Source organism: Genypterus blacodes, unplaced genomic scaffold (assembly GCF_046128005.1).
Source record: "Genypterus blacodes isolate CSIRO-AG114 ecotype Tasmania unplaced genomic scaffold, CSIRO-AGI_Gbla_v1 ptg000003l_1, whole genome shotgun sequence".
Lineage (NCBI taxonomy): Eukaryota > Metazoa > Chordata > Actinopteri > Ophidiiformes > Ophidiidae > Genypterus > Genypterus blacodes.
This window is the reverse complement of record NW_027466817.1, coordinates 10,227,479-10,251,000: the sequence shown is the minus strand read 5'-3', so window position 1 is coordinate 10,251,000 and position 23,522 is coordinate 10,227,479. Positions and strand designations below refer to the sequence as shown.

The window sequence follows — 23,522 nt, the reverse complement described above, 5'->3', positions numbered from 1 at the left end:
AGTGGGTTTAAAAAGTAGAGCAAGCAGAGCGAGATGTTACCGCTTTCTTTTATTTGTGGTAATCCTCCACGTCAAACAAGAATTCATTCATTTCAATACTTACATGTTATTTACAGGATTTGAAGACAACAACAAGAGCCACAATATGTACAACTGAAGGTAGAGCAGAGAGACAAAATTCACATCCAAACATTTTACTGTACAATATATCGCAATACAATGTTTACTATCTAGCAGTGCCATTGTGTCTTTCGAATAGATCCACACCCAGAGAACGATGAGGAACCACAAGTCATCGCTTTTTACAGAATTTGCCTGAGTGCACACATGATTGCAGATGTGTATAGATACACACACCACCTGCTGGCTTTTAGATTTCACAATTACAAGTGTAAACAACATCAAGAAACTGAAAGGGAAGGCTATTCTGAGCGTCTTGGCTTCGGTGTGATTTCTCTGAAGGCACTCTGGCACTGAACGCATCCAGTGGAGTTTTACAGCTCAATGCATCATAAAGACCAATTTTGGCTTTTTTTTTCTCTTTCATGCTAAGATCAAGTATCGACCTCTCTTAAAGTGCTCACAGCTTTAGACCGTCAGAGCAGTACAAAGGTGCAGTCGCCTCAAAATTGAGACATGAATCCACTGAATCAGAGTCACATAGAAGCTTTTGAATGCCAAACTTGGCCTTTCTGCTACAGCTCTATTCAATAGAGCCTTCATTCTGACTCTGATGTTTTTACAGTACATGTTTACCTCTTTTGTATGGCTTCCATTGCCAATTTATTCACCAGAATGGAGGCAGGCGTAGGCGGTAGCAGACAGAACCAAGCCCCCAATAAACCCGATAAACCAAACCCGATATCCAACACAGAGTTGTAGCCGATCACACAGACATTTATACATTAGGTGCTATTGGGGCTCTGCGGTGGTGTTCTACCTGTTCCACCCTCGCGCCCCACCCTTTCACCTTTTTAAACACCGTCCACGTCACTTATTTCCATAACAAAACCACATTTAAATTGCTGTTTACAGTATGACTTCACATGGTACGTGATGTGTGATGTCGGCTAGTTGTGTATATGCTCCAAAACCTCAAAGGAGTGATCAAATGTTCCAAACAAAATAAAGAAAGCATTACAGTTGGTCTGTCAGAAATTTGCAATCCTCAACATTTATCACAACATTCTACGGCAAAGCACCCAGATAGCAGAAAGCTACATAAGTATATTCCGTCCCTGAGATTCAACCTTTTAGCGATGTGAAATGGCACAAAAAGGCAACCTGAGACAAGAGCGTGTGTGATATTTGTGATGTGTGTGTGTGTGTGTCTGTGTTGGTTTGTATGCGTGCGTGTGTGCACGGTAGAGTTTGTGTCGCTGCCGAGATGTCTCACGTTCTTCCCACAATGCAGCAAAAACCTCCTTCAACACTTCATCCAAGGAGATTTCCTGCAGCTCATCAGGGGTTTTTCTAGAAGCACAGAAGAAAAATACATCTCAGGAAATTGAGTTTGTCCACTAGAACTCCCCCTTGAAATCCCTTATCCTGATTTTCACCCAGCCAGTCGGCCTCGCTCAAACACACATACACACACATCAAACATACCTCCATGACTGTGTGTATCCAGTTCAGCATCTCATCCACGTTGGTGTAGACCCCTGGCCTGCCCTCCCGCGCGCAGCCGATGCCCCAGCTCACCACGCCCACCAGACGGTAGCGGGACAACGTGAAGTACACCAAAGGGCCACCGCTGTCCCCCTGGGTTTGGACCAGTCAAAACTTTTAAAATTCCATCCAATCCACATCAATCATTCTCCGTATTGTACCAACTAAGAGGTCCTTGGTTTGTTACCTGGCAAGCATCCACTTTGCCCTCCAGGAAACCAGCGCAGATCATCCTGGAGTTGATGGCGTTACCGTAGATGGTGGGGCTGGAGCACTTGGCACGGTCGATCAGAGGGATGAAGGCCTTCTGCAGCGAGGGAGATACCTTACCTTCAAGGAGAACCAGGGTTTCACATTTGAGTTACAGAGTCCAACACCGACTTCAATTCTGTCTGTGTGTGTGACAGATATTTATTCCTCACCATTTTCCTCCTGGTACCCCCAGCCGGTCACCACCAGGGACGCTCCAGCAGCCAGGCCCAATGCTTTAGGAGGCAGGCAGACCGGCTTGGTGTACTCTGGAAGACAAGCGGAAGCAGGTCAGTATGAAAACTCAACTCTTACATTTGATTGTTCTTTATTTATACCATAGTTTGGACTTTTCAAAGCACGGTAGACAATCCCAGTTTATGTGACTTTGTCTGAATTCTACAGGCTGTGCAAGTTTGGACAGTCCTCGATCCCAGGGAGACAGTGATGTCAGCATTACCCTGGGAGACCAATCAGTAAGTGTAAACTTTTGCTGTAATTCTGTGGGAATCCTGAGTGACAAGTTGTGCCTTTTGGTAAAGATTCCACTAGAGGGCGGTAGACTACACACGATACTGCACAGGTTTAGATTTCCTCCTCTGGCTCATCAAGGGCAGTTTGACTAACTTTGCCTTAAAGTCACGAGATACACTCATCAGTGAATTCACTTGGCCCAGGCCAGGGGGGGGGGTCAAGTAGTGACATCATGCCTGGTTGAACCCTGCTGATGTAAACCCAGTGCCACTGTTGACTTGTAGAGTTGATGATTCAGCCTTTTTTCTCTTGTATGTCCTTTGTTTACTGTCCTTCCCGGAAACTTTGGAAACTCGTCAGACTAGAGTGATCACGATCAGTTTATCAATAGATTTATCTCTCACCTCCCAGGCTGAGAGAGCTGCTCAGCCTCATCATTGCTATGTCATAGTCATTCCGTGACGCGTCGTAATCGCTGTTGATTATGATCCTGTCCACATATGAACCTCCCAGCGAGCCCATGTAGGTTCGGCCTGACACCACTCGCCAACGAGTCAGCTCCTTCTTAGTGCTGCGGCGAGGCACAGAGAGAGAGAGAGAGGCAAACAGGAAATGCGAACATGAGTGTCTAGATAAGCAGTTAATCACAGAGCAATTTACTGGAAATGGTATAGCTGGAAAGCGTACTCGGCGAAGCAGTGGGCGGCGGTGACTATCCAACGTGGTGACACCAGTGACCCTCCACAAGTATGCTGGCCGTTCTGCTGCAGGCTGACCTGCCAGGGCCAGTCCTCGATGACGGCATCTGTGCCCCCCACTATGCGGTCCTGAGAGCCAACCAGCCCGCAGTCTGGGAAACAAGAGATGTCTCGTTAGTTTGAGAGCTGAACCAATGAAAATATTAACTCATTGATCTGCTGAGGTTCCTCTATACGGCCACTAGAGAGCAGGAGAAGTGTCGTGTGCTTTTTTTCAATATAGCTGCAAAACAATTAGTCATATGTTTCTACACGTCAGCTTCTGCTGTGGACAAGAGTGAGCCTGTTAATGTAAAACTGGTCACACAAGCGTGACAAACCCTGTCATATCGTCCTAGCTGTCATTATGTTGTCATTTGTCCTAGTTCATATCTTTGTAAACACCAAGTTGTTCTGTGAAATGAGGACTCACCAGAGCACGTCAGCGATACCACCGATCCTGATCTGCATGTGGGACTGAAAGGAAAAATACATATTTACCACAGATGGCCACACTTTTAACCAAACAACCATAAGATAAACCCTCAGTGTTAACATGTTGACCTGACCTCTACCATAAACTGTGTCTGTTGATGTTTCTTTAAGAGAATACCAGATGATTTGCATGGCCATGATTTTCCCCTTTTCAAAGGAATGTCAACAAAGAGGGAACAAATGGTGTTCTCATAGTTTCTGTTCCTAAACCACAGAAAAGTCCAGAGAGACACACACACACACACACACACACACACACACACACACACACACACACACACACACACATTTCTACGAGATATATGAGGAAGTGCAACTGAAATAGTTGTCTCACAAGAGAGAGAGGAAGATCTTTGGATCTGGAAGAAGAATCCTGTACGTGTCAGCGGCCATTTTGTCGCAAGGGATCACTACTCAAACGTATCTGCAATTCTCTGTGACGTGAGCAATTAGAGGTCTGAGATTTCATCGGATAGTAATCACTCAAACGCCAGTGGATACAAAGCACAGAGAGTTGGAGTTTCCCAAACTTCCAATGAGTTTTGTGTACAGTATCAGTGCAGCTATGAGAGATAGTGAAGTCGTGAAGTCTTCTCACCGGTCAATAGTGGCCAGATGCACCGGTGCAGTGGTGGTCCCGGGCTTGATGGCTGTGAAGGGTCCTGATTTTAGAAACGATGGGAGGGTCTGCACTGCCACATTGCTGCTGCTGGGCTTACTGTCAGACAGAGCGGGGGGGTCGGGAGGGGGGGAGGAGTGTTAGGGCTTTCAGTTCCCATATCAGTAGTATACAGTATGTTCATGCAGCTGTTAGAATCTTGCGTTTTGATGACGTTCGTGTTCCCTTTGGGTGTAAACTCACTCTGTGTATCCCAGTTGTTGGCATGCTGTCTTTGTGTGTTGCGCGGTCCACTCTTCGCTACACACACTCCGCCATCCAGAGCCGGCACTGTACACCTGCAGGATGCTCTGAGCCGTCATCAGACGCACTGCAGGGAGGGGACAGAGAGACGATAGGGTCAGCTTTCCGACATTTGCGATTGAAAGAGATCAAGAGAGAGAGAGAGGCTTGTTTGTTCTACCTGGAAAGGTAGTGTTAACCTTGAAGTTTGACACACAAGTGACCTCATCCTCTCCTCCGGCACAGTCGTCTTTCCCATCGCAGGTTTGATCGAGAGGAATGAACCTGAGTGACTTGTGGCAGAAGAAGTACTTGCTCTCAACCAGCTGTTTGACTGTAAAGTAGACACACGTTGGCAAAGCAGAGGAAAGGTCAGAATCATAGAACTCTATTATAGCTCACTAAAATCTACTTATCAATTAAGTGTTGCCTCACTGAAGTACGCAGCTGTGACCAGTATGCCCAGCAACACCACAACTGTCAGCACAGTCAGCAGCACTCTCTTCCTCTTTGGTGCCTTGGTCTTCTGAGTATTCGGGGCTGTCATCTGCCTTCTGTGACGCCCGGGCCGCGGGATGCCTATGTTAAAGAGGAAGAGGATAAATACAAGTGACTATGGTGCTAAAACAGAAGTGTGTGCTGCCGTCATTATTTTAATAAAGTAGTATAGTAGTATAGTCTTAGTATCACACTACCACCCACACACACACACCAGATATTACCAGATCTATAAAAAAAATGTTAAAATGTCAGTGGATTTAACGCACAGAATGTTTCCCTCAATGGAGACGTGTAGTTTGAGCTTTGTTTTTATGTTGATAGCCCTTGATTGTTTCCTGTGGTGTGAAGCGAAACCAAAATACTGCTCATGGAAGAGCCCAGAAAGAGCATTGCATAACGCTGTAAAACAGCACCACCACAAGGGGCAGAGGTGTACGGTGTTGACCTCGCCTATAGGAAGGCGCCACATTTTCTAGGCCGCTGTGTCTGCCGCTGAATTTGCACTCATTTGTGGGAGGGACTTAATGGTTTTGAGTTTGTTTCATGCTGAACCAGGTTACGCCCCCTGGTGGAAAGCATGTTTAAAGGCTGCAAGAACTTAACTCTATGAGGAAAAGCTTTATTTATACAAACATATTCTGAATGTACATCACAAAATGTAAGGATTTTTTGATAAATGATTTCTAATTCGTCGTAAGGTCTGTGGGCGCTTGAATAACAGTGCAAGTTCTCCTGAAAAAGAAGATATATTTTGTTTGTCAATAGCGTGACAATGGTCGACCTCAGGGTGTAAAGGTGGAACCTGTAGCTCACCTTGATGCCTTGGATTCAATGGCGCTACGCTTTCCTCAGGCGGCTGGATCATCGACTGAGGAAAGAATCACAAAGATACATTAGATACGGTGCACAGGCCAGCAGCGACAAAGGATCACAGAACACGGACACATGGAACATAGTGTCCTACTGGGAGTCGTCACGTTACATCCCGTTATGTCCGTCACCTTAGGGCACCGAGGGCACTTCCCGTCATCTATTATCAGACTGACTCCCTGCCACGACGCTGACAGACTCAGCATGTGTGCCGGTGTAGTGTAGCAGACTGGGACACACTGAGTCCACTATAGTGTCAGTGAGAATCTTCCATTGTGTGGAATATCACAGAACACACTGTGGCGTTGTGTTTTGGTGGCTTGACCGTCCTTCAACCTCCCACGCTGCTGAAGTGTACAAGAAACTGTATTTTCAGAATGGGCACTGGAAAAACAACAAATTAGTGTTGGTGTCTTTGCTTGTTTACTTGTTGGAAGTTATCGTCCTTACAGAGAGACTGGCAGTACTAAATTATTACTATAGTCAACAGGTGGGCTGTCTTTCATTAAGGCTGAGTACCACTCATCCTTTACTTCTATACCGTGAGTATCATATCCTACAGCAAACAAATGTTGTGTTTGGTGGATTCCAGCAGATGGTTTAGAGTTACAGAATGAGCCTTCGTCTGCCTGATGTTCTCCCTTTGTACCAGCAGCTTATGGGCCGGTTTCTTTTTCCTGATTTCACTATGAATGAAGTCAGTTGATCGACCAAACAAACTTGTAATGTCGAGATACCTATGATTCAAAGTAACCCACGTGTTCATAAGCTATTTATTCTGTAAATAACTTCTCGTATTGTCTGTGTTTGAGCAACACGACTTCCTGGGGTGGATTCGGTTTCGGTGCTTGAAAATTTTCTTGTCATGTGGTTTCGCATCATTCAAGTCAGAATTTTTTTCTTAAATGACTAAGTGAGAAGTCCCTGCTGCCATAAAGGAGCAAATGGGAAACTCGCTACATCGTTCTTCGATTTGCTCTTCTGCTTTACGTTATCAGTGAAATTCCATTCAAAGATTTTTATCAGGATATAATAAGCATCTTAATATAATAATATAATATTTGACAGACCATAATAAACTTTTGAGCTATAAAGTTAGTCACCATACCAGCTATCAAATTGTTACATCAGCAACTGTATCAATCATGGACATTTGCTTTGAAACTTGTCGTCACGAGGTCCCTTCTGTTCTGAATCAGCTTCCTCGTCAGGGACCTTTTTTACTGAGACGCACTTACATAAGACGGATTCACACAAAGCATTGTTCGTGGTCACGTCCTACTTGCCGGATAATCTGCCGACCCTCTTCGTACGTGTCGGTACGTCAAATTGTTCTCACATTTCTCTTCATCGTGTGCTTCATTTGTTTGCATTAAGGCCTGCGGCGGCTTGATCTGTAACACGAGAGTTGTCCCTTTATGTAAAAAGCTGTAAGGTGATTCTGAGAAGATCCCTTTACTCAATTTAATGGACGTCTGGAAGCTTCTTGATAATTGACACGAGGTCATTATAGTGCATAGAACTGATGAGCACCATTATACTACAAGCCATTATAACACAAAGGAGGTTTCGTAAGTCACAAGTCAAGAGTTCGAAACTTTGAGTCTCGAGTCTCAAGCAAGGTGTGATACAATTTCAGATTTAATACAATAATTATCTGTATAAAATATGAATCGTTTACTATCTAGGAGCACTTGGATATCTACATAGGGTCAATATGATTATAAAAACTTTTCCAAGCCAAAAGTCTGAAGTCCAAGTGAACGTCAGTGGTGTCAAAGTTGAGTCATCTCAGGTCACCTCTTTTGCCAGTAAGTCACGAGTCCATATGAGATCTGAAAGATTTGCGTAGTACTCAGGCCTCTATGTAATCTACTTTTTTGCATGTGACACAAATGGACACACACACACATCAGCAGAGACGTGTCAGTGAAAACAACAAAACATGAGAGGAAATCAGGTCATCGTCAGCTGAGATATATAAAGAAGAGAAGCAATAAAAGAGACAGGAGGGAGGACGGTCCGAACAACCCTGAAAACCTGAAAAGCCACAGAAGGTGCCTGGGCCAGAACATACCTGCAAATACAAGTTCTGCTCCGTCATGTGAGGAAAACCATGACAACGCACCTGCTCTCATCGTTGCCAAGACTCATACAAAGAATTAATTGAGTCGGAGCCAAATTTCAAAGCATCCAGGCCTGAATAACGGCTGTCCCCGCTTTAGTGGGAACGGCTTCAACCAGAAAGCACAAGTGGGTCACTTGTGGCTTCCTTTAAATCATAAAAGCCCTAAAACGTTAAACCTTTTGTTCGTTCGAGGTGTTCAACCCTGAACTACTTCCCGGCTTTGTTGGATTGTGTTCCTCTTGGCCAATCGTTTCTCAAAAATCCTTTTGAAAAACCACACGTGACATCGGGGAGGTCTAATGAGAGGCTGAGCTCTGGACATGTAGAGGGATGAGGATCGAGTCCCGGATGATTTTTTTATTGCACAAAACCAGGGTATGAACACACACACACACACACACATTATGGAAGTATGGACAGAACCAAGGCTGCTATGGCACGATTTAGTTTACCCTACAGACCTAAGAAACCAACAGCCTGAGAATTGGAACCAACAAACCAAGTAAAAAACATTGAAAACTACGACAGGTCAATGCTCCTGCCATTGCCCTTGAACAAGGCACTACTTACTATGACTATGGGGATCATTGAACTCAACTACATAGGCTGATACATACACGCCTTTTTTTGAATCTATTATTGATAATTGATAGGGAAAGTAGTTTAAACTATTTAACTATTACTTGTAGAAGCTGTCCTGCAAAACATCAACAACAGAATACTACAAATTAGACAAAAACACAATACAATGTGTTTACAGAATGTGTTTATGTACAAGGTGTTAGGCCCTGAGGCAGAACGTTGCCAGGTGAGCAAACACAGATTAGCTTTAGTGCCACAGAGTCCCTTTGTATTGTGACAGCAACCTGTTCTCCAGGAGGAGCAGTAAAGATCCTGATACAAAGCAAACCAGTGATCTGACTCTTCCTCTGTCTGAGGCAGTCAACGCTCCAAAGTAATTGCAGCTCCACTCACCCACATGATGCAGTGGTCCCTTCTCAGGACCTCATGAGCCTCCAGGCACAGGATCCAACGTCTGCCCTCCCTCGCAGGAAGCCCGGACTCAACGGGAGCTTGCTGACTTTCCTACTCTCACTCTCACGTTTCTCTAACTTCCCCTCTCAAATCAGACTCTAGTCTTTCTCGCTGTCGTCCTCTCTCAACCTCTTCTCCCTCTTTTCCTTTGTGCAGTGTCTGACTCGCCCTGGAGATCCTGACGCCGTACCATAAACCTCTGGTTGGTTGTTACGACGCTCTGCAGGTTTACAGGGAACTGCTTTGACTGACCAAGCCCTGCTGACAAAACAAAAACCAAACTAACATGCAGGTAACTCGACACCTTGCACCCTCCTCTCCCCCGGCTTTCTCTTTCTTTACCTATGCACCTTCCTCTTTCTCGTCTCTCCTCCCACTCCAAACTTTTCCAAACCCTCCGGATGTAACGTCAGGAACTATTTTCCCGCATGTCCCTGTCATTCCCTCGCTCCCTTTGGCCTCTTGTTTCACCCAAACATACACCTACGCGTCAAACAGACACAAATACACTCACGATCCCATAAGGAGACACAAATAAGTTAACCGCGGTGTGGTATAAGTGAGTGAGTGTGTGTGGGTAGTAACCTGCCCTGTGGCTGAGGTGTGTGTTTTTGCTCAGGTATGTCAAGTCAGTTGGTGTCAGTGTGGAGAACCTGTCCGACTGAATACTGACTCATCTCAGCTCAGCGTCACACAACAGGAAGAAACCTACAGTGTGTTGTGACAGCAATGAGTTTGCACTAAGTTGACATAAAATTGTCACAAAACTAAACTCTAAACTAGTGAGGTCATCATTTGAGTCACAGAGACGCTTATTTGTGGAGGCTTAATTTGACGTGTCCACGTTTGCCTCGGGGGAAAAGAGGAAATCAACAGAATGGACCCAAAGCCGAGGCAAGACGCGGCAGGATGAAAGCTTCATCCCACTGACGTATGTAGGACATAGACATCGTGGCTGTAAATAGACAAATGCTTAATTGGCAATTAGATGCAGCTGCAGTCAGCCACTCTGTCCACTCAGACACTTAAATTATGAGGATGATTAATTATTATTATTATTATTATTAAATTATATTATGGTTTTGTTTGTTCTTTAACACATTTATTTTACTTTGAGTTTATTTTTATACTATTGTATTATTATTAGTGTAAGTAGTATTGATGATCTTACACTTCTTTATTTTCGTCTTAATTAAAATGGTTCTGCAATGTCAGTTTTGGAAGATTGATCCATTTCATAGAAAGCTAAATCACTAAAACATTGAAGCCCGTCACACACTGGCCACACACTTGTGACTCTGGTGTTTTTGCTCCTGCGGTGGTTATACAGCAGCTGCTCTGTCATCACTGATTGTGGTCAGGAGAGTAGAATACCTCAAAGCGAGCGACGCCGCAGCATTCCTCTGCTCTGTGACTGAAGGGTTCAATTACCCTTTAAGGAGCCACTGAGGTCAGCAGGTCGCCACTTTCTGAGCGACGAGCTGCTGCGAAGCCTCTGGGACACCGAGTGTAGGAGAGGAGGAATGAAGTGTGAGAAAGCCACGATACGCTCAGAGAAACTGAAAGAGGCTTTGTGTTACACAGCAGCTCATTGTGTGGGTTCACCTGGAACACACTGGACTGTTAACTTGCCGCAAACCTTAAACTACGACGCAGACCAATATGGTCCGTGAACTTCAGACTTGGTAGATAGGAAGCGAGATGGACGGACACTTAGATGTATGGATGGATGTTTCTTTCAGCCTATGACCTCTCGTAACCTTGTTCAAACCCTGGTGGACTCCACCCTCATGTGAAATCAACGCATCCATAAATTCCATCGTGTGCGTCTGCCTCAGTCATAGTAGTCAATACGCCATAAAAAGTTTTACAGTAACAGGACTCTGAGTTATACACCCACACCCACCCACACACACACACACACACACACACACACACACACAGACATACAAACACACGCGCTTACTCTGACCCCTGAGTTGAGACATTAGATCATGTCTTGAGGTCACTGCAGTTCAGCGTTTCTATTCTCATTAAAAACTCATTGAATTTGAAAATAATGAAGTAATCTTCTCATATATAAACAGGTTACAGTTCTGGAGAAGTCCTGGGACGATCAATCATCTTTACAAATCCAGTTGAGAACCTGAGAAGTCAAAAAGGTTCACATATTTCTATCTGCTCTGGCCGCGTTGCGATGAATGAAATTAATTTCTGTACCTTCGGCCTCGGGTGAGAACTCTCTGATTCAACTCAGTTCACTTTGGCTTGGCAACAGTTGCAAGGTTACATACATTTGGTATACAAACATATCGTCTGTCCATAGAGGTGGAGACCCTTGCACATGGGCACTACGGTCATGGAGTTATTCTTGGTTTGTTCAGTTATGGAATTGTAGTTAACAAGACCTCCATCTGTTATTTGTGCTGTATAACTCAGACGTTCAAATTCCACCATGCTGATCAATAATCAAATAATCAGACATGTTGATCGTCCGCCAGCACTCACAGGGATCAAAGTTCCTCTTCTGCGTCGGACTCCCTCGTCTAAAAACATCACGTTTACCATCAAACAAAGGCAGTTTAGAGAAAAAGCTCAAATGAGTTTAAATAGAAGCAGCATGAAGGTCACCGGCTGCTCTTCCTCACCTGTAACTGTGTGTCTGTGTTTCCTCCTCAGCAGGCGTGTGATGGTTGGCAGTGATGAAGAGCAACGTTTCTGCCGTGTGGATTTTCTGTCCCTTTCCGTGTTTGCAACGATCCTTTTCTATTTAAACAGGTAACTCCCCCCCAGAGGTCACACACACACACACACACACATCCCACCTCTCTGCTCTATACCTCCACAGCTTCCACACACAATTCGTCTACCTCTCTCTCACCCACACGCTGACACACACACCTTACTCTACCAATCAAGCTATTGCACCACTCCCCCCCCCCCCCCCCCTCTACACACACACACACACACACACACACAAACGCACCTGTGCAGTCGCCCTGCTGGTCACGAACTCTCTATTTTTTTATTTGGAGAGGCCTCATTAATGCTTGGAGAGAGAGAACGGAGCATTTCTGTGCTGATAAGATGGGAAAATAAGCAGTTAATCAGTAACTCCAGCTGCCCGGACTCTAAAGAATCCCTGCCTAAGCGGTGGAAACACCTTTGTTTGCTTTTCAGTGATTTCTGTTCAAATGAAACTCACCAAAACACTGTTATCATAATAACACATGTACGGCGTGTCAAAACAGCATCAACTACTAGAATGATTCAAAGGACAACCAATCTGAACAAGGGAAGCCTCTTTTTAGGAGAAATGTTTCCACCACAATGAGCCTGCAAGTTTATAATAATAGGATTTTGTTCAATATGTGCGACGAAACGAGTTGGTGTGCATTTCTGCGAGGCGCTCATCAGTAATGGTTTCCTCCTTTGTCTCCACCCTGACGGGAGATCAAACACTTCTACGCTGCTATTGTGTGTTACAGTGTTGGCAGGTGCAGAGGTGAAAGGATTTACAGTAGGAGGAAGTGCCGTCTGCTGAGAAGTTGGGTTTTATGTATGGTGACGCTGTGACAGATGATACATGGAGGAAGCAGGAAGTCAAGTCTGTTATCAGTCACTCTTCTCTGTTACCTGATGGTAATGAGACAATATATCTTTGAAATTGCTGGCAAATTACCCAGAAATCAACAAAACCTTTCCAGAAAGGAAAACGTTGGCGTTTCAAGTTGAATGTTTTCAGTCGTCTCAAGTAGCAAAGCAGGCGTAGTTCATTACATTACGTGAGTGAACTTAATATTCTCGGGAATAAAGACTTTGTCGCCAAAGCTTTTGTCAAACACACAGGAGTATTCAGGCCACTATTGAAAATCAACTGAGATTTTGAGAATGTAGTCTGAATGTTTTGATGTGTGTTATGATGTCACAGTGACTTTCATGTTCAATACAAATAATACAGCTTTTATCCAAAAATGAATGAATCTAGAGTGTGAGGCTCTCCGCTAAACAGCTTCAACAAGCCTTGACTAAAAATCTTGAAGCCATGAAATTTGAAGAGATTTAAATGGGTTTTAATTGGGGTTTTTATCTGAAAATGCTGATATTTTGGAAAATATGAAAGATATGAACACCAATAGTCAATAATGCCTTACATATATATATATATATAATAGAATATATATAAATAAATAACGGTTTGATGTTTGAATGTTGTACGTAGGTTGAAGTGTGCTGAACTAGCTGAGTGCCTTGAATGTCATTATTGGGATTGCTGGCAGCCTTATGGCCCTGAACGATGTGCGTCTTCATTGTGGAGCTGTAATAAACCAGTCAACCACCAGGGGTCCTCATGCACCTGCTGCTTCTGCTGAGCTCCTGAGGTCCTCAGGTGTTCCTCTTCCTTGAATGATGGAGTCAAGACATAAACACAAAGAGAATCAAGATTAAATCAAGTCATGCAAACAAAGGCTATTTTTGCTCAGCAGGAGTGAGAGGGATGGCAGCAGCTGAACAGAGGCCTGGGGAGTGAAAGAAGATGGACTGGTTCTTCAGAATGCTTGGTATGAGGACATGGACAGGCTAATGTAGACGGGTACAAAGAAGGAGGTCGAGACAGTGTGTTCTGATTCTCCTGCACTTCACCGGCAAAATAAGTCCAAACAGCTGATTTGAAGTCAACATCAGCGTGTTAAACCAGAGAGGAGAGTGGCGACCCTGGCTGGTGTGATATGGGGAACAGCGGTAAGAGACCATCTTGATCTCATGTTTAAAGTGTTGTGGAATGCTCAAAGCTGTTACACACTTAACTTTGATTACAAGCCAAAGTGTGTGATTGTTTGGGACCCACAGTTGGTCTAAATGTAAAGTTGTGTTTAGGTATAAAATAGCTATTAAAGCTATTCTACCAAACTATTACACCAAAACTTTCATCCTGACTTGTAGCTTTTATTCTGTATTCAACCTGCATGATAGCGATCCACACAAGGAATGTTCTCAACCAGCCATGCTATTTTCGTGTTTCTGTAACGTAAAGTATATAGATCCTTTGCAAATCTGAGCTCTAACTTACATGCTGCAAGGATAATGGATGACTGATTTTCAAGTTATCCTAATGGAATGCATGTGACCTCAGCTATATGAGGTCACAAAGTTACTAAATCTGCCCCCTGTTGTCCTCTTTCTGAAAAACACCACCTCGTTCATATGTTCTTCTTAGAAAAATAAGCTTTCAAAAAATCAATGTCCTTGACGTCCTGGCAATCAGGATGACATCACTGCATTATGACCAGCGTGCGTTTGTCCTCCTATCTGTGTTTTGCAGAGAGCGTAAACCCGTCAGCAGTCGGCATCGCTGTGGGCTTTGGGTTTCTGTTTCTCCTCATCGCCATTTGCATCATGCATATCTGCTGCAAGCACAGATGCAAAAAGTGCAAAAATCCATGCAAGAAAAAGAGTGAGTGAAGCTACAAAGCATCTATACATCTTCTATACATGTAAAAGTGCTCACATGCACATCACATGTATCGGTTAGAAACACGTGTGTTCATGATGTCTCTACTTCCTTCTCTTTTGCTTCTCTGCAGAGTCGGTGAAAGACAAAGTGCTCACGTAAGTAAAGCCTTTTAAGTGCAAAACACTACTTCCTCTTCTCACGCTTACATGTTTTGAACTACACAAATATGCGTTTGCGACGTCGTGCACATCCTCTACTCTCTGCGCACGTCGACGTATCTGTGAGGTGCAACACCGTGTGAGTTCGTCCTTCTCACAGGTGAGCTGGGGGAAACTACCACCATGCTGATTGACTTTACATGCATGACATGAACTGTTCCCCCTGCTCACCTATGAAAAGATGATGTCGTAGCTGAGATCAGTCAGGTAGCCCTATCATCACCTCGTCAAGCTGTTGCCATGTTGGTTTATGTTGCGCAAAATCTTTTGAGTTTCTCAAAATTTGGCTCCGATCTGCCCCCTACTGGACACACTTCTTTCATCTCTCGCTCTCGCTCTCGCTCTCGCTCTACAGCAAAGTGGGCTTGAAGAAGGATCCTCCTCCCTTCACCATCAGCAGCACCCTTCCCCGATGACCTGCCGGTCAATTTCCCTCCCCCCTGACCTCACACTCACTCATGCAGGTCACCCCTCCACCATCCTGTGTCTGGTGTCAGTGTGTTCATTATCTATATTGTGTTCCTGTAATCAGTTTGCTGCTATAATCTCTTCCTGCTGCTTGTGTCACTTTGTCCGATTTTGGGGGCGTTGGTATTTCCCCAGGTTAACACTTTCCACAGATTGTAATTTCTAGCACACAATCTTAGGTATTTTTGGTAATTTCATGGTATGTTAAAGAAGTCTTTAAAACACAAGAACTATTTCTTGGTAGAACTATATCTCATTTTCATCTGTCGGAAAATTCCCTGACACCTTTTTTAGAAAACACATCTTCATTTGTGTGAAAAGGTTTCGGGTTTCGATCTTTGGAATAAAAGAGGATGTGTACGTTATCAAAAAGTCCCACACAGGCAAAATATAGGAAATAGCCATCCAAACGTTTTACTGTAAATGTAACCTTAGTCACTCTGTCTCTCATCTCACTGTTGTTTGTACATACAGCACCTATAAACGCCTTCTGTCTCCTGAAACAGAGACAGAAAGAGAGAGAGAGAGAGAGAGAGAGAGAGAGAGAAAGAGTGAGGGGGAGAGAGAGAGAGAGAGAGACGTAAACACATAAGAAAAGTGTCATTAGTGTCATTTGAATGTATATATTGTGATATAACAATATATTATATGAACATAGTTCTATGTATAATAACTATGAATAAAATACAGAATATATGTGTGTACTTGTACTTCCACTCTTGTCTTTGTTGCTATTCATCATTCATGTTGCGATCGAGACAACTCTGGGCTTTTAGCAGTTCAAATCTTAGTAAGTGTACCCACACACACACACACGCACACACACAATAATCAGAGGTATTAAGTAGAATACAGCTAAACCACAGTAACGTGCAGATGTGTTTTCTTGTAATCTGCATGTGACTTCACAGCAAATTGACTTTTCTGACGCGGCTCTGTGGTTGCCAAGGCTACAGGTGGATTCTTTCATGTCTCACAGTTTTCCTTTCATGAAGCCAAAAGGTGTTTCTCTGTATCTGTTGTTTTCTCTCCGATATGAAAGTCGCCCACAGTGAGGTTAGATAAGGTGATGTCTCCTCTCGAGTTGAAATCAAGCTGGATCTCAACGCTGCCACGAGACGTAAACCAGAGATCCAGAGCGGTTTAACAGAGCTGACGTGGGTATTCTTCTCCTCCAGCAGTTTGGACTCCAGTCACAAATTTAAGTTTTGTCATGAATATAACACAACTGACTGATTACTACTACAATCACTATTATTACTACAGCCACAGTTACTAGTTTGGCCTCTGTCACCTCTTGTCAGACATTTTCCCTCACTAGTGCAGCATTTTGTCTTGCTGAAAGTCTTACTGGTTCGTCTTAATTAAGGTTGTCTAATCTTCTACTACATTTTCTGAAGAAGTAGAAAAAGAATGTCATTGTCATCCATTTCACTACTGCTCCTTATTTATTCTCAGTACAGACGAATGATTGCAGTATTGCAGCTCTGTCATCACATAACATGAAGAAAATGGTGACTCATTACTAAATTTCCCCTTAAACACTCACACACAGACTTGAAACAGCCATAAATCGAGTAATATAACATGATTCATTACACGTTTCCATCCAGGATGTGGTCAAGCTTGGCTCATTATTTTTTTAAATGCATAAAGCTGCATCATCTCAATGAAACAGATGTGTTTGAAACATACAAAGTATCTACCTTCAAAAACATGTATTTCTGGTCTTTGCCGTCCCGTTATCTTAATCTAATCATCAGGGTAACCAAGAGGAAGGACCGAAAGAGGAAGTGCTAGTTTCTTGATTCAGTCACTTTAAAACCGCATATCTGCTTCAGTGGGGCCTGCACTGAATTTGCATGAGGGGATTCCAGTTACAATTCAAGCACATGTGCAAGCACGCTTCATCCGCGGGTAGTTTTTGATGCAATGTGTGTGAATTAACATAGGTATTCCGTGCTTCCGTTGGTCTCTCTGAATCACATGATTGTATAAAAGCAAAATGTACATTTCAGTCAGAACACGTCCTTTATTCACCTGTCAAGGAGGGGAATTCTATATTTACAGCACTATTTTACATACATAACAAATAAATATCTCATTCAATCACTTCTAATAAATAATTCCTGTCAGTCACTTGCTGAGTTAGAACTTGGATCCAACAAAAGGCAATAAATTCTCACTGAAACAAATGTGAAATTGTTCTTGAAGTTTGTTCAGTCAGTAAAGAGACCGCTTTCTTGCAATAGGTCATTTGGGGACATTACAAAATGTCCAAATGTCAAGTAGATTCTCTGCGTTTCTACCCACGCCAGTTTCACTTCTGACACGCTTGAGCTCAGCCGGGAGGTAAATATACCCCGGGGCTATGAACCGTGAGCACAGCTTCAACACGCGTCGTCTGACTGTTTCAGTCTGCAGCTGCGTGTGTTTATCACACAAGTTTAAACCTCAGTTTCCTTCACCAACTGCCGCGATGATTACTTGTATTTCAAAAATGAAACATTACTTCATCAAGACTGTGTAGGTGTGTGTCTGTGTGCGTGTTTGACATTTACGTCAGCATGCCTTCTTAAAAAGTTTATAAATAGCTTTATTGCATTGCAGTGTGTTTTAGTCACTTTGCAGCTCTACGTCAAAAAGAGAGAGCGACACGTTGTTCCCGCTGGTGTCCTCCTGCCCTCCCTCCACTAGGGGCAGTGGTGAGAGCGCTGTCAGCAGGGGGAAGTCCTCCTCCAGCTGTATGAAAGACATCTGAGGTGATGTTTTTGACTCGTCCGTCCACTCAGTGTCCATCTGAACGTGTGCTTTTCTGCCGTAAACCGGAAATCCGCCATCTCCTCTGTAAGAATCTGTAAAATTGTCTTTGCTGATCTCTGGTCCCTTTTCAACAGACACAGCTCTGTACTGTCTGATCTCCTCGTGTCCATAATGGTCTCTTTTATGGCACCACGAGCACTGACCCGCCCCCGAGCAGATACACGGGTGATGTCCGGCCCTGTAACCCGTGACCACGTCTGTCAGCAGCGAGTCTGTGAGTACGGGCTTGAACACCTGCTCGCTCTGCACAGGCGAGGCGCTCTGACTGCGATAGTTACCCCCGCCGTCGCCCTCCGGCCCATCCAGATTCACAGAACAGTCAAGCTGGCAGCCCAGACCCAGCCCACTGTCCCCCCTCATCCTAGTTTCGAGGATGTCGGTCCTCCCGTCCAGCAGGGGGGGCTCTACCCTCTGACTGTCGCAGCTGTTGGAGCTCCCTGAATCTCCCATGCTCCCACAGCCGCTGTCCTCCTGCCTCGGCGGGGGGCTTCCTCTGTTGGGCTCCATGCCGACCCCACTGTCCATGCTGGGTCTCCTGCACTCCTGCTCGTCGTCTTTTCCTTCTGTATCTTCAGGGGTCAGTGGCTCTTTGCACTTTGTCACCTCTGGTCTTGAAAGGAGCCAGGCTTTGTCTGTGACCACTTCCATGAGGCCTTCTTCAACAAAGAGTGGGACCCAGTGAGTTTGGGGGGATTTCTGAGGTCAAACAGGACAGAAAGACGACTTAATAATTTACCAAACTCAACCTAAATCAGACTCTACATGTCAAATTATAGTGTACATTGGTCACTGTCTTGGTAAAGGAGAGTTAGTGATCAGTTTGTACTCACCAGGGCAACAGGCATTTTCTCTGGGCGCTTCAGGTAAAAGTAGAGAATAATGAGCATCACTGCCGCAAAGGCCGTCACACCCAAAACTGACAGTGAAACCATAGCAATCAGGAACCATTCTGGAGGCGAAGAAGAACGAGAAACGGTTGAAGCAGGCGTGAAGATCGGAAGGTGCCCCTGTGATGCCCGCCTCACCATCTCCAACATGTTTCTCACCTTGCTCCGGCAGCAGCAGACACTGTGGAGGCGTCACGGCGCTGGTGGACAGAGCTCCGTTGCCCTCAACCATGATGCTGACGCAGTACTCTTTCCCCCAGTGCAGGGAGTCAAACGTCTTGGTACTCTGATCGTCCCCATCCTTCAGGTACGCTGTCGTTGTCTGAGGGTCAAAAATCACAGTGGTTAGCAGTGTGTCCAGATGTTAACCGTATAAAGGATTTGTCCTGTTTCTTGTATTGATGCTCACCTTCTCCTCTCGTCCTCTCTCCTCCAGGTAGATGGTGTAGGTGAACCCAAAAGGAAAGAGTTTTCTCAGAATGGGTTTTTGGTGAACGGCAACTGTCAGAGTGCTGGACGTCGCCCATAAAGTGAAAGATGGAGGCTGCAGTTCACCTACAGGTACAGAGAAATGAATAAGCTGCCCTGCGTCCCCTGTGTGTGTGTGTGTATGCCTGGAAGGGCGTGAATAAGCCGACTTTACAAAACTCAACTACCACAGTTCAGTCCACTTACTTTTGTTTGGCAGAAACCTCCGAACAAGTCTCCACGGTGACCAGTCCTCCCCTGCCGCCAGCTGAACTCTGACCTTATAGGCGGCGCTGTAGTCTGTTATGAGGTTGGTGAGGTCACAGTATGTGGCTGTGATGCTGCTGCAGCTGGCAACCATCGCCCACTCTTCACCGTTATTATACCTGACAAGAGGCAGCACAGCAGTTTGTCATTAACAGCCAGTCAAAGGTCAGTAATGCTGTCTGGTTAATGATTCAAGCGAAGAGAGAAAAAAAGACACTAGTGGGAAGTTTGATTACAAAACTGCAGGAATTTGTAAAAGCAAAAGTGTTATTTGTGAAACTTTAAATCAGTGTGAAGTCAAACATACTTTGCCATCTCCACATTGTATTGAGGCGTTGCTGGGGCGTCTGCTGGAGCGTCCCAGTGTGCGATCACCTGTCCATCCAGAATGTTCACCACCAGACTGTTGAGCTTAGCAACGTCCACACCTGCCACACAACACATCGCATCACATCAAATAATGGATCATATCATCACCCGCTTTTGGTTGTGCAGACCGCATTTATCATGCAAATGCATAAAAACATGATATTTTGGAGAGGATGTGGTCTGGAAGAGGTGAAGGCTGCCTGCAAAAAGGCAATGTTCTATCGCAAATAGTTTATCGAGTGGCTGATTGTTCACTGGGGTGTGTTTATGTTAAAGGAAGCAGCGTGTTCCCCACTTCCTCTCAAGCAGAAACAATTGGTTTACCAGAAATTCATATGGCGCTTCTCTAAGATGAGAAAAAACTCTTCCATGAATGAATCACATTGTGTTATCAAACCAAATATCTCAACTATAAAGAACTAAAGACTTTCCTTCATTTCTGGAAAGGAAACAACTCACTGAAATGGATTCATTTGGGGTTAAATGATCCAAAGTACAGCAGTTAGAGCCTTCCCAGTATTCTGTTTGTACACTCTAAAAAGTAATTCAGGGGACCTTTTACCACCAATTAATTAGATGCATGGTTGCAAGATAAAAATTCTAATTTATTGATTTAGATCAATTTTTTAAGTTGCAAAAATTATTTTGATGAGTTGTGTTTACATAATAATGTTGGTAATTATTATGGTAACCATTAACTTTTATGTCTATGTTAGGTAAGATATGTGTATTGTAAATTGGACTTTGGATACTATTGTGATACAACTTACAGTTTGGAAAAACTAGTTGATACAACTACATTTTTTGAGTAATCAACTTAAAACTTGTGTGTGCGTGTTAATGCTACCAATTATTAAGTAAGCGGTAATTAAAAATACGTTTGATTGCAGCGGAAATGCTAATTCCCCTAACTCAATATAGTTTGTTGGTTAAACATAATTTCATTAGAGGTTGTCGTAACTCAAAAAGATTGATGCAAACTGTTGCGTTAATTTTTTTTGTTGAGCCAATGCTTTTGTTTTTGGAGTTTAGTGCTGAACCAAAATCTTATGTTTCCAATGTTGAATACCTAAATGTTAAAGATCTCACACATCGAACGTCAGGACAAAGTTGACTAATATTAATTTCTCCATGTCAATTCTGTCCGTGTCAGCAAAACATGACAACAGACCAAATGTAGTATCTTGAAAGCACTTTTACAATAAATGAGAAAAAAATAGGAAAAAATACAATAAAATATCAAATTACATATGAATTAAATATTGTTTAAGATAAATTAATAAATACCAGAAAAATATTGAATCAAATATTGAATTAAAAAGATCAAGATGAGAACAAACCTGATCCATAAGTGGTGAAGAGAATCAGAAAGAAGAGAACGGGAGTCTTGTTGCTTACATCCATTTTCTGGTTGTATGGACACAACAAGTTTCCTTTGTCTCTTCTCTGCTCTCAGTGAGGCACATTAGGCAGGAGAAACAACTTCATCCACTGCTTGATCCCCTGTCGCCTTCTCTCTGATACTGGAGAGTTTGAGAGCTGCCCACCTCCTCACCTCCCTCCCTCCCTTCCTCCCTCCCTCTCAGCTGATGCGTTTCCTGCTTCTTCTTTCGTCGCTCCTTCTTCTCTCTGCAAACTTTTTTTCCTTCCTCTTTTGCCTTTTCCCCTTTCCACATCGGTGACGTGCAGAAGCTGCTGTCAGTCTATACACTCAGAGAAGAGCCGGGCTGAGAGCAGAAAAGGGAAGAGTCCAGGAATCCCCCTTTCACTTTTGTCTCACCCAATGAAAGACATGAGAAACGTTCTGCTTTCTTGCTATGAAAGTTTGTATTGCTCAGTTTTTAATATCAAGTCATGTAATTTCCCCCTGTGTATATATCCTGTTTTTGTATGTGTTTGCACTGGCTTGTGTGTGTGTGTGTGTGAGTGTGAGTGCTTTATTTGTCTGTTCCTGTAAGAAATGGTCTGTCTACACCAGCTTTGTGGTTGGCTGCACACCAACACATGAATGTAGCTTGGAGGGTGAACGCCATGAAAATTCACACGCAAGAGAAGACACAAGAACTCAGAGACAGAGTGAGTGTGAGGATGTGTGTGAGGGAATCAGACCATTATAAATTGTGATGGATTTTTCACTCCTGTTATTGTAAATCACAAATGATCAGTTAGATACCAATGTGACACACTCTGTGGTGTGAGAGAGTGGAGCCCTGAGCTGAGCGTCAGTGTGTGTCTGTTGCTGCTGTGGTGTGTGACAGACCACAGCCCCTGTGGAGTCGCAGCTTTGCACCGTATATGACCTGTGTGCGAGTCAGAACCGCCACTTGTCTTGTCTGTTATTGTTTCCTCAGATTGGTCGATGGAATGCGTTGAAAGGTTGCTGTAGGTAGGAGGACGTTTGATGGTGTGAGGAACCGGTTTCTATTTCTCTTCTAAAACAGAGGAAGCCATAACTAACTGACTAACTGACTGACTGATCTACCAACTAACTAACTAAATATTATTTGATCCTCTGAAGTTGTTTTCTTTCAGTAACAACATAATAATCATAATAATCACAACACACATAATAATCATTGTGACCATAATGGCCATAATAATCATAACAATCATATGAATTGTATTGATCATAAAAATCATAATAGTCATAATCATAACAATAGGGGAATGTGGCCATTTCAAAAAGCTATTTCAGATGATTGTAGTTGTCAAATCCAAGCAATACAAGGATCAATAAAGCTCCTCTGATGCTGATGTATGTCTGTATGTAAGCCTGTGTATTGTGTATTGTAGACTTACTCCTCCAACATAGCCTAAACATTTCCATGTCAAATCTGGATCTGGAGCTGATAGGAAGTAAACAGTTGAAGCAACTAAACCAGCTCACTTCTTTGTGTTTCTGGTGAATCGGTACTAAATACCTGATGAGAAAACTTCAACCTTTAGCAGTGAAATTCCCATGTTGTGTTTCGCTACATGTGACTGCACTGGTTTTTGTTCCTCATAAGGGAAACACACCGGCGCTGCAGCACAAACCACAGACTTGATGTCCCCTGTGTGGCTTTTGGTTTCACTCTTGCAGACTGAGGAAACCCTGACCTCTGCAATGTATACATACACGTCTGAGATCAAACGGTTTGGCTCAGAATCAGAGAAGGGACTCGTGTATGAGGTCGTTGGAAAGAGAGGTGAGAAAATGACGATGTCGCCCTCTTGTGGTGATGCAAGGAGATACATGTCATCAGGATTTTTGAAGTTTCAGACTCTGGGTTTGTAACATCCTGCTCCAGTTGAAGAGGGAGAGGAGGGGTGAGGCTAAAACAATCACATGTTCATTACATTGACATTTACTGTTGCAGCGGCGGTAGGCCGATTGGATTTCAGTGTCAGTTGGCATCCTTTCTTCCTTACTTATTGCATTTAATGTCATTGAAATATAGTTTACATTACATTACATTACATTACGGTCATTTAGCAGACGCTTTTATCCAAAGCGACTTACAATAAGT

At 43.7% G+C, this 23,522-nt stretch overlaps 2 protein-coding genes across 3 annotated transcripts; both read right to left on the bottom strand.

Moving 5' to 3' along the window:
* Positions 1 to 31: 31 nt before the first annotated feature.
* Positions 32 to 11,844, bottom strand: tmprss4a (transmembrane serine protease 4a). 2 transcript variants are annotated; one of them, XM_076141678.1, is made up of 13 exons: positions 11,707 to 11,844; positions 5,839 to 5,893; positions 4,960 to 5,103; positions 4,706 to 4,858; positions 4,486 to 4,612; positions 4,222 to 4,341; positions 3,562 to 3,605; positions 3,079 to 3,241; positions 2,796 to 2,962; positions 2,091 to 2,186; positions 1,856 to 1,998; positions 1,609 to 1,761; positions 32 to 1,473 (listed from the first exon to the last, which is right to left on the bottom strand). In XM_076141678.1, exons 2-13 carry the CDS (start codon positions 5,888 to 5,890, stop codon positions 1,462 to 1,464), a joined length of 1,374 nt encoding a protein of 457 aa, XP_075997793.1. In that variant the 5' UTR covers positions 5,891 to 5,893; positions 11,707 to 11,844; the 3' UTR covers positions 32 to 1,461. The 2 variants fall into 2 exon arrangements, with proteins under 2 accessions (XP_075997793.1, XP_075997792.1); XM_076141677.1 differs by lacking the exon at positions 11,707 to 11,844 and adding an exon at positions 8,999 to 9,199.
* Positions 11,845 to 15,497: 3,653 nt separating this feature from the next.
* il10ra (interleukin 10 receptor, alpha) lies at positions 15,498 to 21,571 on the bottom strand. Its single transcript, XM_076141674.1, has 7 exons — positions 21,354 to 21,571; positions 19,952 to 20,072; positions 19,585 to 19,763; positions 19,319 to 19,464; positions 19,069 to 19,231; positions 18,853 to 18,971; positions 15,498 to 18,718 (listed from the first exon to the last, which is right to left on the bottom strand). Exons 1-7 carry the CDS (start codon positions 21,415 to 21,417, stop codon positions 17,816 to 17,818), a joined length of 1,695 nt encoding a protein of 564 aa, XP_075997789.1. The 5' UTR covers positions 21,418 to 21,571; the 3' UTR covers positions 15,498 to 17,815.
* Positions 21,572 to 23,522: the final 1,951 nt, after the last annotated feature.

What these genes read in the sequence shown, in the direction of transcription:
- tmprss4a (XM_076141677.1), bottom strand. An exon ending in GCCGCCCACTGCTTCGCCGA is followed by an intron (nt 2,963 to 3,078) that starts GTACGCTTTCCA and finishes GCCTCGCCGCAG; the next exon opens with CACTAAGAAGGAGCTGACTC. An exon ending in GGGGTACCAGGAGGAAAATG is followed by an intron (nt 1,999 to 2,090) that starts GTGAGGAATAAA and finishes TTCTCCTTGAAG; the next exon opens with GTAAGGTATCTCCCTCGCTG.
- il10ra (XM_076141674.1), bottom strand. Translation starts at nt 21,417, where the DNA reads ATGGATGTAAGCAACAAGACTCCCGTTCTCTTCTTTCTGATTCTCTTC. An exon ending in TACAATGTGGAGATGGCAAA is followed by an intron (nt 19,764 to 19,951) that starts GTATGTTTGACT and finishes GCCTCTTGTCAG; the next exon opens with GTATAATAACGGTGAAGAGT. An exon ending in AGAGAGGACGAGAGGAGAAG is followed by an intron (nt 19,232 to 19,318) that starts GTGAGCATCAAT and finishes TTTGACCCTCAG; the next exon opens with ACAACGACAGCGTACCTGAA.